This window comes from Nelusetta ayraudi, unplaced genomic scaffold, assembly GCF_046127955.1.
Source record: "Nelusetta ayraudi isolate G7.1 ecotype Tasmania unplaced genomic scaffold, CSIRO-AGI_Nayr_v1 ptg000168l, whole genome shotgun sequence".
Classification (NCBI taxonomy): domain Eukaryota; kingdom Metazoa; phylum Chordata; class Actinopteri; order Tetraodontiformes; family Monacanthidae; genus Nelusetta; species Nelusetta ayraudi.
Window position 1 is genome coordinate 1,087,767 of NW_027466218.1, and position 16,874 is coordinate 1,104,640.

The window sequence follows — 16,874 nt, forward strand, 5'->3', positions numbered from 1 at the left end:
CCTCTTGGCACGGAGACAACAGCTTGTGTACTGTGCAGCAATAATTCTGTCGTGGCCCATAAGGCCATAAGCAGGCTGCGATGAATGGCCGGTGATGGGAAACGCTGCCTTGTTCGCCCACGGAGCCAAATGCTGCATTAGCATAAAAGCTAATATCAATCATGCATGTATTTCGTATTTGTTTTTTTTTTCTCCTGTCTGCGGCTGCGGCGGGCGACACGCGAGGCATAACAAGTGTTTGTCAGCAGCTGCGGGATATTAGTGATGGACACGAGGCCGCGCTGTTTTCACTCTGCTGTTATTGTTGTTGTTGTTTTTTTTTTATCATTATCATTTTTTTTTTTACCACCAGCACCGGCTGGCATATATTAACGGCCATTGGAGGAAAAATACATTCAGATGCATATTTTCTCGGTGGATTGTTGCGGGACGGAAATTCACAGAGCTCCCAGGTGACTGACAGTCATGCCTGGGCTGTGTTATCTGTTGCTGTGTTGATGCCTCACACACACACACACACACACACACACAGACACACACAAAGGGACAAAGGCACACACAATTTCCACGCTATCGCTTCATATTTGTGCTCTGACTCCTCGTTATCTCTGTGCAGATTAAAGCCGCCCCCGTTGGCCAGCCGTGATTCGCCGGCCTTTATTAATTGGTCGGACCTTATCCAATTACTTTCGTCTTTATCTCCTCATCCTCGTCCGAGCCGAGCCGAGCCGAGCCGCGCAGAATCCCAAACACTGCCGCCTCCTCCTCCGCCTTCCAAACCCGGTGCAGCATACGGGCCGCGGCCTTCACGCCTCACAGAGCTAATGTTGGCGGATTAGCGCGCCCATCTGCGAGACACGGCGAGCGCTGGCTAGCGCCGACTGGGCTGACATGGGCCAGGGGTGGGGGGGGTGGGGCGGTGGGCAGGGCTGGATGGGAGGACAGGAAGGAAAGGCCCACGGTGATGTTGCGGGTAAAGTCATTGTGTAAAAACCATGGATGTGTTACAAGAACTGGATAGTATACCGGCAATATAGACTGGCAATATGGCGGCGCACCGATTTTTCCCAGTGGCCACTTGAGGTACTGCAGCAAAAAATGAGTTCAAGTTTAGTGCAGCTAGAAGAAAAGAAGAAAAGAGGTGCTGTGAATAAAAGTTCTTGTCGGAGTTCAGGCCCTGCAGTTGCTGTTGTTCTTGTTTTCAGTTGCATGGAAAGCACCCTTTGTGTGTGTGTGTGTGTGTGTGTGTGTGTGTGCGTGTGTGTGTGTGTGTGTGTGTGCGCAGGTGATGTCCAATCAAGATTTCTCCACATTTTCACCAAATTTCAGCAATAACTAGAAAATATGAGTACATAGAAGCCACTTCCTGTCACCTTGTCTGGCCAGCAAAGCACCAAACAGACACTGCACCATTGGAACCAGTGTCCCTCTCTCTCTCTCACACTCACACACACACACACACACACACACACCCAGACTCATCCATCATGTGTTTCCGAGCTGCCACACCCATTAGTTTTGCTCCCGGAGCCCCAACAAGAACGGCTCTCCTCCTCCTCTTCCTCCTCCTCTTCCTCCTCTCCTTCCTCCTCTCTCTCCACTTTAACGCTCATCCACCTCATCTTCTCTCCATCCGTCTCTCCTCCGACTCCATCCCTGCGTCGGCGATGTGCATCCCTCCCCCTCAGCAGCCAGAGGAGGGAGACGGAGGAGACGGGAGTCTCAGAACTCCCTCTCCGGTGTCCCGGCCCGGTGGAGCGGCGGGTCGCGCGTCGCCTCCGCTTTAGATCCCCGAGACTCGACTCTGAAGGCAAAGCAAGACCTTTGACGGGCGGGTGAGGAGACGTTAGCGCGCCCCCCCCCCCCCCCCGGCTGCAGGAGAGCTCAGCGGGCGGGATTAAAGGGGACTCGTCTTCACTCGAGTGCGATCAAGAAATCCCCCCCCCCCCGATTTCGAAGGTGGCTGCTCCTCGTGTTAGAGTCCTGCAGTGATTTCCACTTTAAAAAGTGTGAGATGGTTAATTATAATACAGTCTCCCAGACACATTCTCTCCTCCCTCTCTGCAGTTGTTTTCTTTATTTTATTTTCCAAGTAGCATCAAGTTACTGTGAAAATCATGTTGGCAGCCAGGACTCCTATTATTCCCCTCAACGAATTACAGCTTGAGAAATGACTTTGTTTTTGATTATAAGACAAAAAAACAGTGAGTCAAAAGAATAGAAAAGAAATGAGACCTCCTCCTTAAAAAAGGACCAAACAAACAAGCCAACCAAGGGGTGAAAGTGTTGTTTGTTTTTGTGAAGCGAGTGTGTCAAGATAGGAGGAAGAAAGGAGGGGAAGGAAATAAATGGAGTAAGCGGGGAGGAAATAAATGTAATGAGTGACATTTCCAAATCGAATATGCATGAATCAGCGATGCCTCCAATGGCACAACAAACAAATTCACGAATTAAGAAGCAACCGGGTGGAAAATTGCCACAGAGGAGTTCTTTATTATAAAAAAAAAAACAACAGAAAAAAAACAGATAAAGAGGAAAGTTTGAAAGTGTTGGATAATCTCGCCTAGTATATTTTTTATTAGTTTAATTTTTTTTAAGGCTGCTTCCTATCGTCGCTCTGTCCGCTCTCCTCCTCCTCGCTGTCTCTCTCCACACCCTGCGGAGAAGGTTCAGTTCTGGCCCGAAGCCTTGAGGAGCATCAGACCAGCTCCAGTCTTCAGCTTTGGTTTGTTTGGTTGATGGAGATTCGAAGTGTTGTTTAAATGGAAGGAAAGCTGACCCCCACGTCTCTCCTGTCTTGCAGCTCACTGCTAGCGCTAGCTAGCGGGTAAGATGGCTACTGGCTCCCATGCAGTGAGGCCTCGGCCACATTTAAATCATAAGTCTGAGAGGTGTTACTGGTTGAAAGTTGAGCAAAATCCGATCGGATCGAATTCAGTCCATCTAGAAATGCGTAAGTTGTCCTTTTCTGCACTTAGTTGGTGTGACAGTAAGGCAAAAAGAAGCTGAAAAAGAAAACAAAGTAGGACCTTAAAAAAACAAAACAAAAAAACAAACAAGAATCTCTGTCATTCGTCTTGTTGGTGTAAATTGCCAGTGTGGTGTTTGGCTTGTTAACCGCAGACTTTCTATAGTTGTTGCCTAGCGACCAAACCCACAAAAGGTTGATGATGCTGAACCATCATTGGCTACATATAGAAATGTAATTCTCACTCACTCCTTCACTCTCTCACTCTCTCTCTCACTCCCTCTCTCAGCCGTCGACTGCACGGCTGACAGGGTTGTTTGTGATGGCTGAGGTGTGAAGGTCCTGGACTGTGACATTCTGGCACACTGTGTTTATTCTGGCTGGTACTCAGACACTGAGCAGAGTGCAGAGAGGGAGAGAGAGAGAGAGAGAGGGAGAGAGAGAGAGAGAGAGAGACAGAGAGAGGGAAGGACACCCCACAGATTGTAGAGCAAGGCAGCTTGAGGGGCCTCACTGTGCATGGACACATTTTTTTTCTTCTGCCTGTGTGTGTGTGTGTGTGTGTGTGTGTGTGTGTGTGTGTGTGTGTGTGTGTGTGTGTGTGTGAGAGAGAGAGAGAGAGAGAGAGAGAGAGAGACTGTCACTGGTTCTTATCAGGACAACCAGCAGTGTAGTGCTGCAGGGGGGCAGTGTGTGTGTGTGTGTGTGTGTGTGTGTGTGTGTGTGTGTGTGTGTGTGTGTGTGTGTGTGTGTGTGTGTGTGTGTGTGTGTGTGTTTGCGTGCAGAGAGGAAGTGTTTTTATTCGCGTTTTCCTTTTGATCTTTCTTCATCACCTCAGTCTACATCACCCCCCCCCCACACACACACACACACATTCACACACACACACACACACACACATTCACATGCTGTCTGTACTCTGAGGTGTGTTTCTCTTTCTCTGCTCTCCATTTACTTCCTGATCCCTGATCATGTGACCCATCTTTGTTTCTCTCGCCACCACGTCCTGATGTCCATGAGGGCAGCAGCTGGGCTTGAACACAGACCTGCACGTGTGTGTATGTGTGTGTGTGTGTGTGTGTGTGTGTGTGTGTGTGTGTGTGTGTGTGAGAGAGAGAGAGAGAGAGAGTGCGTCTCTGTCCTGTATTTACGGTGCATGTGGCTCCTAAGCCGCCTTTAATGAAATCTAAACAAGGTCGTGAAGAGGGAGGGGTAGGGGTAGTGGGGCAGGGAAGAGGAAGGAGGGGGGTGCGGGTGAGATGTGGCGCAGGACGTGCACGAAGGAATGCGGCTGTTCCGCTGCTGGAACCTGCTTCAGTCGAGGCCGAAGGGCCAATATGGACAGAGGTACTAAAATTGAGACCAGATGTAAAAAAAATGCAGAGGGAGAGAGAGAGAGAGAGAGAGAGGAAGAGAGGAGGAAGGAAGAGGGGCTCAGAGTCGAGGGTCAAGGAGGCAAGTGGAGGAATTTGACTGTAACAAGCAGCAGATTACAACCAGAGCAGGTTTTTTTTCTTCTTCTTCCATCTGCTCTGAGAGGACTGAGGGAGGGATGGATGGAGAGAGGGAGGGAGGGAGGGAAGAAATTGGAAGAACATGGAGGGGAAGTCAGCGCAACAGGTCAGCGGAAGCATGCGACTCGCTGGCAAGATGGTGGTCTGCAAGGGATTGCAGGATTCTGCAGGACGCGTGATTCTGCACCTCCCATCCTTTTGTCAAAGTGAAGCTGGAAAAAACATTCACACTGTTAGAGAAGCTACAGCCTCCCAGTCAGCTTTCCAACCGAAGGGAATCTTGAGAATCAGATGGAAGTCGGCCCACTGGGCAGCCAACCAGGACGCACTAAAATGCTGAATGGCACCACGTTGAGAACGTGAGATGGATTCATTCAGCCCGACAGAAGCTTCATTTTGTTTCAGACGATGTTTTCTTCAGAAAATATTGCCGTGGCCGTCCCTCCTCTTGACGCCCCACTGCAGAGATCTCCTCTCTCCACAGATATTTTCAGCTTTTCCGTCCCACCGCCTCCTTTTTTATTTACCCCAAAACCTCCCCAGCAAGACCTTCCTCTCTGGAAACGTTCCCAACATTTCCTCGCCGCTCGGCTCCCCAGGCGTCCTCACATCTCGCATCAATCCCGACTCGACAGACGGCGGCGCCGGTCCGGGACGCCACGGTGAGACCAGCCGGTGCCGCCCTGAAGAGAAGAAGAAGAAGAAGAAGAAGAAGAAGAAGAAGAAGAAGAAGTGGGCGGGCTTTTGGCACACCTCCACCGGCCATCTCAGGTTTAAAAGGACGCTGTTCACCGGCTGATTGGCTGAAGGGGCCTCAATCCTCCACATGACCTTGAGGAACGGCAGAGGTCGTCTGGGCTCGGCCCGGCTCTGTGGATGCACCAGACTGTCTTTTTTCTTTTGCTTTTCTTTTTTTTGGCGTTCTACGGCGTGCGCCAGTCGCAGGTCCCGGCGGTTTAATTATTCAGCCCCTATTAAATCTTCATTTGCGCGGCCGGCCCCCTCGGAGGACGAGGCCGCCTCACCGCCAAGCCACATGAATATTTGCATTTTCCCCGCGAAGCCTGGCGCAAGAGGAGGGAAGATAAATGCAGAGTCACCGAGAGAGGAAGACGGGAGGGATGAGTGGAAGGAGGGAGGAAGGGATGGATGGATGGATGGATGGATGATGAATAAATGGAGGAAAGGATAGTAAATGGAAAGATGGATGAAGGAGTGAAAGGAGGGATGAGGGAGGGATGGATAAGGATGGATCAATAAATGGAGGGATAGATGAATAATCGGAAGGATGGATGAATGAATCTAAGGAGGGATGGAGGAAGGGATGGAAGGATGAATTTAGAATATTTATATTTAGAATTATTTATGCTAAAAGTCCCTTAAAGATTTTTTTGGTATAGGTTGGTTTTGTCCCAGGCCTTGGTGTGTAATCATGAGAACCAGATGTGCTTCTCTGTTCTCTGCTCATTTTGTTGTGGCTCATTTTCCAATTTAGTAAATGAGGGGGGGGGGGGGGGGGGGGAGCATTTCGTGAATATCTTCCTCAATTTTTCCGAGGGATTTTCTTGAGCCGCGTTAACAGGCGTTTAGCATTGGAGGGTCTTGTCACACCTGCGTTAAACATGAATTATCTCATCATTTTTTCCCACTGCGGCGCTTAAAAAAAGAATCTTTTGATTAGCGATCCCGGTTGAGAAACGGCTGGAGGTGGACGCGTCTTCCTGCGGAATGGAGCTCCACCTTGTGAAGAGCTGAGGAGCCGCTGACAGAACTGGGTTGGGATGATACCGGGGAGCCCCACCCCTACCTCCTCCGCTCCATTAAAATCCATAAGGAGCAGAGAGGGGTTGGGGGGGTTGAAATATAGCAAAATATAATACACACATTCCAGCTGACTTCATTGTCTTGTAGCTTAGCGCGGCGTCGCAGTGCAGCGGATCAACGGCGGCAGGGTTGTCAGGCGCCTTGTAAGTCAAGGAGAGAGAGGGGATTAGGAGATGGAATCAACATGTGTGTGTGTGTGCGTGTGTGTGTGTGTGTTGGGGTGCTACATCAAAGAGCGTGTGTGTTGGGCGAGGGGGATTTTTTATTTTTTTTTAGACTCATACTCGTGATTATATATACGTACATATAAATATAGACGTGAGCAAATTAAAGCTTGTGTTGCGCGAGACCTCAGTAATCCCTGCTGAGAGTGGAAACACTCTCACACTGCTGCCACTCCGTCACCTCCACCACCATCAGGACATCAGCCTGCTTTCCTCCGCACCGCCCCGCCCCGCTCCGTCCCTGCTCTCTCCCGTCGCTCCTTCCCAGCATCAACGCCGCCGCCGCCGCCGCTCGCTGACAGAGGGACGTGGGCGGAAGATCTCACAGTCCCTTTAAAGGTTCAAAGCCCCTCCTTCCATCCCTCCATCCGTCGCTGGCTCCGCTCGCTCCTGCACTGTTTTACACGTCGCCTCCTTATTAAATTGTCACGCACGCGCACACACACACACACACACACACACACACACACACACACACACACACACACACACACCTTCCTCCCCCTCCAGAGTTACTGTGTGATTGGTCACAGAACATCTTTCTGGTTTCTGCCTGCTAATGAGGCGGCCTCAACACACACACACACACACACACACACACACACACACACTATGCAGTGTAGCCACCACACCCTACAGCTTGTGCAATACTTTGTCATGTTTATTTACTTGCTTTGTGCTTCTGATACGTTGTAGATTCTAATCTGCAGTCTCTAATCTCTGTTTACAATCACCTAATGGGGCAGCGGGTTCTTTTGTTTTATTTAGTTTTGCTCTATTTGCTCTCAGTCCCGTGGCTTTAACGTATCTCAGGAACACACACACACACACACACACACACACACACACACACACACACACACACACACACACACACACAGCTGCTGGCCAGCTGCGACTCCGAGGAGGAGGAGGAGTTGTTTGGTCTCCGCTTTGACAGTGCTGAACGTATCTTTTGTGCGGATTGAGGGATGATTTGCACGTTGACCTACATTCTACAGACGTGTGTGAATGCAGTGGAAGCATTTTGACAGAGCGATCACAACAGAAGGACTCTATCGTCACCGGGCTCCTTCTGCGTCACCAGTTTTGGGAAATAACGTTGTCAAACTTCTCCTGTTGTGCCAGTTCCCAGTTGACGTCCTCCTGGACTCAAAGCGGCCTCGCGTGATTCGAAAACGCTCTACTTAGCCTCGTGTTTACAGTCATGAATAATCAGCGCTCACTTTATACAGTGGGTCAGTCCACTTGTGCATGCAACTGGAATTCTGGGTGTTTTTCTTTGCGTCACTCCGTCCTTTAGCACAACGCACGATCGCTCCCTGTTCATACGGACCCACAAGCAGCTGGTGGAGGGACACTTTTATTTTGTATTTTTACGTCCGTGTTTAATCACTCCAATGTGTGTCCCTGTTTTCATTTACGCTGCCACCCGCCCAGATCCTGCGGTGGAAAAAAAAAAACAAAACAGGAGTCATTCCCCGAGCGTCTCGCAGTCACTCAAGTGTCAAACAGCTCAAACGGGCGACGTGCGGCGCCGTGTAGGTCGGCCCCAGATAAAAGGGTCGAGGCCTCCGACACGTTTTCTGATCTAATATTAATGCACGGTGGCTTCGGCGGTAACGAGCGAGCGGGGCTCTGCAGTTTAGGGCTGCAGACGGCTCGCAGGACCTCGGCGAGGCCTCTGGGGGGCGAGCTGACGGGCGAGGGGAGAGGGAGGGGGGTGCTACACACACACACACACACACAGTTATTTGTGCCAGTGCCCCCCCCCGCCCCCTCTGGATCTCCTCCGCGGCCGGCCGTGCCATCTCGCCCTCCCGGCGGACTCGCCATATCTCTTTACTTCATTATTTAGCGTGTTATTTTTTCTCCTCCCCTGATCTATAGTCCTCTACATCACAGAGGCGGCTAATTAATTATGGATGGACCCGAGATGTTTCGGGGGGGAAGGGAGGGAGGGCGGGGGGATCGGGGGGAAAGAGTGTAAGGGAGGTGCGGGGGGTGGGGGTTCATGGGGGGGAGGGGTGGACTCCCCCCCTAGAAAAAAATGAGCAGACACCCTCCTCATTACATATGCGCAGTGTTTTGGGAGCTTTATTAATTTATATCTTGTCAGGCTGCCGAAGCCGTCAGAAGTCTTTTCTTCTTTTTTTTTCCTTCCTTTTAAGCTTTTATTCTTTTATTTATTTATTTATTTATTTTCCCACACGGCTCTTTGTCTCCAACCCTTCACCCCACCTCCACACTGCGCTGTATGTCCTGATTATAATCTTTCCCCTACACATCATACACACACACACACACACACACACACACACACACACACCTCCTGACTGTCTCATTATCTGAACCCTCTTATGCGAATGTTCTCATGGAGATTATCTCAGCTCGGCCGCTCGGCTCTCGTTTTTAAATATTCTTTTTTCTCCTCAGTCTTCGTTTTTCCTCTTCCTGGGGTTTTTGCGGGGCGAGTCGAGTTGGTGCGCTGCTCGTTGGATGGCGGCGATGGCGACGGCTTGGCACCAGTTGTAGAACAGACTTGACCCAGAACGACAGCAGCCCTCCTTTGTGGCGGCTCACAGCGACAGTCGATCATAAGTGGCATCTGGGCAAGAGAGGGAGGGGCGAGGGGGGTAAGGGGGGGGGGGGGTGATGAAAATGAGAAATATAGGTCAAACACCGCGATTGTATGAATGCTATTAATAATGATGCAGCCGCTGGTTTAGTTTAGTGAAGTCACTGGCGTGCCGCGCAAAAATTCACCACTGCGATCAGCTGCAACTCTCACTCCCCTTCCTGAGCTTGCCAGTGAACTACGGTGGCCTGCGCACCCAAATCTGGACACTTCGCCCACATAATAACCATCGTAAAAATGTGGGCGGTGACAGATGGCAGCTAACAGGGAGCAAGACCCTTATTGCTCGACATATATTATATATGAGGACCGTTCTATTGGTAGGAAAACCTAATTACTCTTATTGCGCTGCGATGATACACTTTTATTCATGTGTTTATGGGCAGTATATGAAGTTTTTACCAATATAAAAATCAAAAATCAAACCAAATATTACACTCTGCACCTTTTAAAGGATTCATTCAGATGAATTTGAAAGAAGACCGTGTGAAAAGTCCTCCTCAGACAGGTGTTTTTTGCCGTTGGAGAGACAACAAGATGCGTCTCCTCTCTTGTGTTCGCAAAGCTCGCCTGCTATTTAAAAACTGGGCTAAATCCTAAAAGTCGCCCGACGCCTGTTTACCCGACTCGTCGTGTGTTCGCCTTAGAAGAAGACAAAGAAGTTTTTTTTTGTTGTTTTTTTTTCAAATTCGGCGACGGCGGCCTCCTCCCTGCCGGTCGCCACGCCGACGCTCATGAAGACGTTCGGCTCGCGGAGACGAGAAACCTCAGAATAGAGCAGATGTTTCCCGCGCTGCCGAGACGCCATCTGTGGACCCGTGCGTTCCTCCGCTTCCCTCCATACATGTGTAACTTCGTCAGCCGCTGATCAGCTGATCAGCCAGCCGCTCGGCGTGCAGCCACCTCGGAGCTCTCGCTCAGGTGCGCTCGCCCGTCGGCCAGTCGGCTCCTTTTGAAAACTCCTGATTGTTTTCTTTTTTTTTTTTTCCCCTCGCACAACATTCCTCTTCCTCCTTTCTTCTTTCTTCCCCTCATCGATCCTCTGGAAATCAACAGCGCCGAGCGTCACATCTGGCCAAGAAAACCGCAGCATCCGTCTTCTGGTGCAGATGAAATGAAAGCGGAGGGAAGAGGAGGCGGGGGGGGGGGGGGGGGGGGGGGGATAATAATAGGAGACGGGAGGATTTGTAAGGAGAAAAATCTCTTTTCTTCAAACGAATCCTCGGGCTGAAATATTGTTTTAATGTACTCTGCACTTTGTAGCCCCCTAATGCCGGCTTTGAACTGTTTTGGCACCTGTCAGAAATGCTGATGAAATAGTTTCTCTGCGGGTCGAGGTCTCCTTTCCCCTCATCCCTTCCTCTCCTCCCCCACTGTCTTTATTTTCTCTTTCCCAGAAGCCCTCAGTGTGTGTGTGTGTGTGTGTGTGTGCGCGTGTGTGTGTGTGTGTGTGTCGCCTTGATTTTGCACAATATGCCATCGGTGAAGTCAGCTCGGCGTGCTCAAATCTTTTAGAGCCGCGTCTTTGATGTGAACTCGTCCGTCCGAGTGTGCGAGTCACTTCCTGCTTCCACCTGACTTCCTGTCTTCTTTCCCTCCTACGCGTTTCCTCCAGACGAGCTGGACTGTGAGACGCCACACAATTAACTCCATCCACTTTGCATACGTCTATATTTAGCCCGTTGTTATTTTTTTCTCCCCCCCCGCATTATTGTGTGTTGCACCGAGACAAAGGGCCGAGCGAAGGCTCGGGATACTGGAGGGGAAAAGATGAAGGCCGGAAGAAAACGACGGTCTGACACAAAGTCGATGGCGGGATGAATAAAAGATGGCCTAGCGGCGGCTGGAGGCTGTGCAGCTTCTGACAGACACACACACACACACACACACACACACACACACACACACACACACACACACACACACTGCTACCGACAAGTTAAGTTGAGCAGCAGGATGCCTCTTTCTCCCGCGACTCCTGTGGCACCCTGAACAAGGCCGGCCCACTTCTTCACCCAGACAGCTTCAACTTCACACAGCTGCTTCCTCCTCCTCCTCCTCCTCCTCCTCCTCCTCCTTTTCCTTCTTCTTCTTCTTCCTCCAGTCTTGGCTAACTCTTCATCTGTTTCCCAGCATTGTCCGAGGCTCCAGCCGGTTTAATTAAGCGGGATGCCGCCTGCCTCAGAGGCCTCGACAGTGGGTGGGATTTTTGGGATTAGACCAACGTTCCCCTTCACGTTCTCCTCTTCTTCTCCGTCCTTCGCTCCTCGTCTTTCTCCGACATCAGACTGACGTCCTGCTTCCTCTTTGTTCTACCTCTGCCGCGCAGACTCACTTCCTGCTCCTCTTTTTCCTCTTCCTATTTTTTTTTTACCCCTCTCTTCGATCCTTCAAGTCCCCCCTTCCTCACCCTCTTCCTCCTCCACCAGGTCGATTATACATCAGCTCTCCTGCACCTCCCTCCTTCCTCTCTGTCTCTGTTCCCTTTTCTCATTATGTTGTGTGTTTGCGTGCGATCGGACACACAAGGCCGCCGCTAAGCAGCCTTAATGAACAAACTCCCGCATTGTGCCGTGGCTCCGGGGACGAGCCGCAGGTCCCCATGTACGTCCACTAGGAGGAGGGGTGAAAGAATTGACTGATGAGATGAGATGCTGGGAGAGAGAGAGAGCCGGCTTGGTGGGCAGATTCACGTTTAGTTTCAGATTCGAGACATAGTAACATTAAATTTTGATTCATAATATCATAATGAGAGATGAAGAAAGTAATTTCATCTTTGTTGTCCAAGTGGACCTAAAGCAGTGAGATGATTTCAGGAGAGGTAAAGTAGCGCAGTAGTGGCAGGTGTTAACTAAGCCACCGCTACTTTGTAGCTTGAATAATCTGAGACAAGGTCACAAAATAATTGTTGCCCATGTTATTGGAGAGACTTGACTCAGTGGCAGCTGGTGTGTTTCCATTCACGTTTCTTGATTTGCAATTTGAAGGTTTGATTGCTCGGATAATCTTTTTTTCTCGTGAATGGCAGCTAATTCCAATGGATGTCACTGAAGTTTGCATCCTCGCTTGACTGCTCGACTTGCAAGTGCGGTTTCTAACACACTGACGCGTCGCGTAAGCCCCCCCTTTTTTCATTCACTGCAGCCCCGTTTGCAAAAAAAATCTGCCTGGTTTTCATTTCTGGGCTTCTACGACATTCGCATCAAATTGACTTTTAATCTAATAGAAAGGCGCCGCCTCGGTGCTGGTGTGAGCTGTGTGAGCTGTGTGGTCCCACTGGGAGCTGCTTCCACCCAGACTCAGCGTCGCTGCTCGCTGGTGACGGCACCAAACTGCGCGGTGACTTCACTCGCTTCCAGCTCTCTTGCAACATGTCAGCCACCCCCCCACCCCCCCATCACTCCCTCACCCCTCCCCTCACCTCCTCCGCCTCCCTCCCTCCCTCCCGAGTCGGTGGAGAGAACCCAGGCCAACGCAGACGTGCATTAATACAACTTTTTTTTTGCGCTGAGCAACGTTGTTTGTCCACATGAATCTGCGGAGGGAGAGCGCGGCCTCGGGGCGTCTTCACCCCGGTGGTGAGAGTCAGTGGGCGGAGCCGATGATCCGGACGAGGCTCGCAGCTCTGACCAGTGTCAACGCGCGCGCGCGCGCGCACACACACACACACACACACACACACACACACACACACACACACACACACACACACACACACACACACACACACAGAGAGAGAGAGAGGGAGAAAAAAAAACAAAGTTCTCCAGCTCGTCTTTTCATTCCACACATTGATATAATGAAGTCGACAGCCTCTATCGTGGTGAGCTAGATTCCCCCCCCTCCCCCCCCACTGTTGCCGGGCGGCGCTCCGACGTTGGTGCAAGGCCAGCGGGGGTGTTGCAACACACGCAAGCGGCTCTTTAGGCCGGACGCCTTCCAGCAGCAGATCTGGCGTGAAGTCGGCGCTGGAACTCTCGAAGCTTCTCCGCCTTTATTTCCGCCTCGCTTTCATCAACAAACACGTGTTGTTTGGGTTTTTTTTCTCCTGTATTTCATCACTCCGGCGCTCATCTTAACGCTGTTTGCTGCCTGTTTGCTCTCGGGCTCGCGTCGGCGGAAATAAAAGCATCATTCCCGTCACGTCCTCCGCATCCGAGTGTCTCCTCTTGTTTATTTATTTTTCATTTTGTGTGCGTTTGTGTTGCAGGACTGCCCTCAGATCCTCCCCTCCACCCAGATCTACATCCCCGTCGGGGTGACCAAGCCCATCACGCTGGCCGCCAAGAACCTCCCGCAGCCGCAGTCGGGCCAGAGGAACTACGAGTGCGTCTTCCACATCCAGGGGGAGACCTACAACGTGCCGGCGCTGCGCTTCAACAGCACCTCCATCCAGTGTCAGAAAACACCGGTAAGGAAGGACCGGGAGGGAGGGGTAGGGAAGGGGGAGGGGAGAGAGGGGATTGTTGTCGTTGTGCTTGACCGACGAGTCACCTCACTCACTGCGGCCGGCCTCTTGCCAGGCGCCATGACGAGGTCGGAGGGCGGCGGCCGACCGTGTCGCTTGTTGGCGTCGGCCTCTGTAGGTCTCGGCCAATCAGCTTGGAGAGGCCGTGGTCGGTCCAAAAGAGCCAAAAGAGGGCTGGGAAGCTGCTGGTATTCAAGTTTTTTTCAATAGAATTGACTAGAATGAAAATTTGTGTTGTTACAGCAGCAACGGAACACAAGGCAGAACAGTGTCAATGTTTGCGTGCCAGTAGCAACAACACCATCAACAGTACAATATAACAATAATAAGAAAAGATAAAAATCATAATAAATAGGACAAGATAAGAATATAGTGCAATTTAAGATGCTAGCCCCCCCAACACACACACACACGCACACAGCAGAATCTCACAACCGACGTTCATCGCCAGCTTCCAACGCTGCTGAGCCGTCGCGGCTCCGTTCAGGTTTAATTAGCGTTTAGCGCCATTTACTCTTCGTGCCGATCGCCCGATCGACGCAGCTCGGCGACTGAATCATGATCCCGCTAAGAACATTGACCCGGGGATCGGCAGGGTGCCGGTGGTTCTGATGCATCGCTCACAGACGACTTTGGACTTCACCACCAAACCACCAACCAAGAGCGGCGCCGTGTCCAGCACGCACCTATAAAAAAATAACTACACAGGTGGGAATGAAATCAGTGGTTGAGTTTGAAGATGTTTGGTCGGCTGATGAGGTTCAGCGGCTGGTGTTGGATTAAAGGGCTCTTACCAGCATTATTTGTGCAGGCAAACAGCCCCAAATTTGTGTGTGTTTTTGTGTGTGTGTGTGTGTGTGTGTGTTTTTGTGTGTGTGTGTGTGTGTGTGTGTGTGTGCGGGTGTGCGGCCCTTCTTGTGTGCTGCACTGTGATTGTGCACCGGTGTGTGTGTGTGTGCTCATGTTTGTGAGTCTTCAAAGCGGCGTGACAGATAAGAGGTAGCCAGCCGATGCGCTTCAGTGGGGCTGAAAATGTGAAAAGGAAGTGTCTGTGGAGCTGGTTGGGAGCGGATTGATCATGTTTACACCTCCACTCCAAACCCTCTCTCGCCGTCCCTCTGCCTCTCTCGCCCGCCGTCCGTCCGTCCGTCCGTCCGTCCGTCCGTCCGTCCGTCCATTCTTCTTCCTCGTCCCCCCATCTGTCATCCTCTCTTCCTCTTCTTCATCCAGCAGCAGCAGCCTCTCCTCTCCTCTCCTCTCCTCTCCTCTCCTCTCCTCTCCTCTCCTCTCCTCGCTGCTCCGTCCTCATCTCTCATCCTCTGCCTGTCTATTACTGCAGCAGCACCACATGTGCCTAATGCACTGCAGCAGCAGCAGCAGCAGCTCTTCGTTTTCCTCCTAAATCAGGCTGCCGCTGCTGCTGTCGCCGCCCTTTTACACACAGGTTAAGAAGAAGGAAATAAAATCCAGGGATTGCATGTTCCAGACTAAGAACATGCACGAGTCATCGTGCGTTGGGGCTCTCGACTGCGAGCGTCACCGGCAAGAGATCTTCAGGTGCCAGCGACGTTTGTTTGCGACCGAGAGACGTTCACTCATCCCATCTACTGCGATGCCGGTCGCTAACCCCAAATTCGCACCAACCGCTGGTATCATACAAAATGCAGGTATTTAAAGTATAAGTGGACAAGCTGCAGATGTTTTTGCTGCAAATTGGCGGCAACAGGCAGCGGGGCGAACGCAGTCGCAGCCAAAAAACAAAAAGCCGACTTTCCCCGTTTGACGGGGGCGCAGCAGCTGCCCTAGCAGCAATCAGCCGTTGTTAGCAATTAGCCGCGGCAACTCGGCTCGCACGGCTGAGATGCTTCGACAGCGGCGAGAAGCTCCGAGGTCTCCCGTGAGGTCGCGGCGTGAATGAGACGGCGGCTGCGTGCACTCACCATTAAGGTGTCGTTCATCCCAGCCGGTGATCAGCAGCGTAATTATGTGCCATGAATTATTAGGATACGAATCTTATTATAGCTGCTGAGCTGTATTTCAAAAGAACGAAGATCTTAAATATTAGTTCACTCCTCCGCCCCCTCCCCCCTTTTTTTTTTAGAGGCTTGTCGTCCCCAGCCGTGTTCCCCCCTCCGTGTTTGCCTTTGACGGCGTTCACACCGACTCAGCGAATCATGAAGCTCAACTGCTACGCAGATGATACTCCCCAGTTTTTGTTGGTGCACAGAAACACTTTCCTGAGTTAATCAGTGTCTTTCTGTCATTGTGCACGCTTGTGTGTGTGCGTGTTTGTTTGCATGTGTGCCTAAGGCTATGACCTCCGGGATAGCTTTAGCATTTGGGTGGCTTTGGGGTTCATTCTACCCAAAAGAACAACAGCAGCGTGTGTGTGGAGGAGGTGGTGGGTGTAGGGGAGAGGGTGGGGGCGTAGGGGGGTCGACTGCCAATCAATGGAATAAACTCCAGGGTGCTGATCCACCGTTTATCCCCGTGTTACCATTAGCCTAACATCTGCAGGAGAGTGGAGGTGAGGGCGCAGTGAGCGGTGGAGCAGACGACAGACGAGTGGATGAAAGGTGGAACACCTTCAGGCAGGAGGGTGGAGGAGGATGTGCCAGTGGGGGGGCTAGCAAGACACTGCACTTGCACTTTGCCTTTTAGTGTTACATTATTTATTGCTATTGTATGTCTGTCTCTTTTTAACTTTGTTCACTTGTTGATTCTGTTGTGGCTGTATGACTGGGAGTAACAGACGACTGCTTCATTTCCTTAAAGAGGCTCAGAACGCCAACGATGAGAGTGAAGAAGGGCCGAAAAACAAAACAAAGGGAAGGTGATAGTGCAGAGCAGAGAATGGGCTCAAAGCCGCTCACCCGAGGCCCAACGGCGGAAAACCGCAGCGGCGTCCGGGAACGTCCAGCGGGGGATCGGGTTCGAACTCGCGCTTCCTTGGCTTTTCTCCTCCTGCGTCCGCCATAAAAACTCGATACGCTCGCATGGTGTCGCCTAACAGGAGGCCGTCAATAACGCCCTCTATGTGTGTGTGACACGCCTGACATGCGATCGCGGAACATCAGCTCCCTGCTAACCTTGTCGGGGTATCGACTGTCCATATCTGCTTATAGAGGAGGAGAAAAAAAGCCGGCCGTGTTTCTGTCGTGAGGTTACTGTACGCACCAGCTGACTCCAAAGAGGGAAAAACAAGTGTGTGTGTTTTTCCTCTCTTTTAAAGAAAGTG

The 16,874-nt window shown here is 51.2% G+C and overlaps 1 protein-coding gene across 1 annotated transcript in view; it reads left to right on the forward strand.

Annotated features, from left to right (window-relative positions):
* Window positions 1–16,874, forward strand: part of plxna1b (plexin A1b) — a 183,512-nt gene that overhangs the window by 111,976 nt on the left and 54,662 nt on the right. Inside the window, exon 10 of the mRNA XM_076014237.1 lies at window positions 13,379–13,579. Coding sequence (XP_075870352.1) covers window positions 13,379–13,579 — 201 coding nt within the window. The remainder of the gene's footprint in view (window positions 1–13,378; window positions 13,580–16,874) is intronic.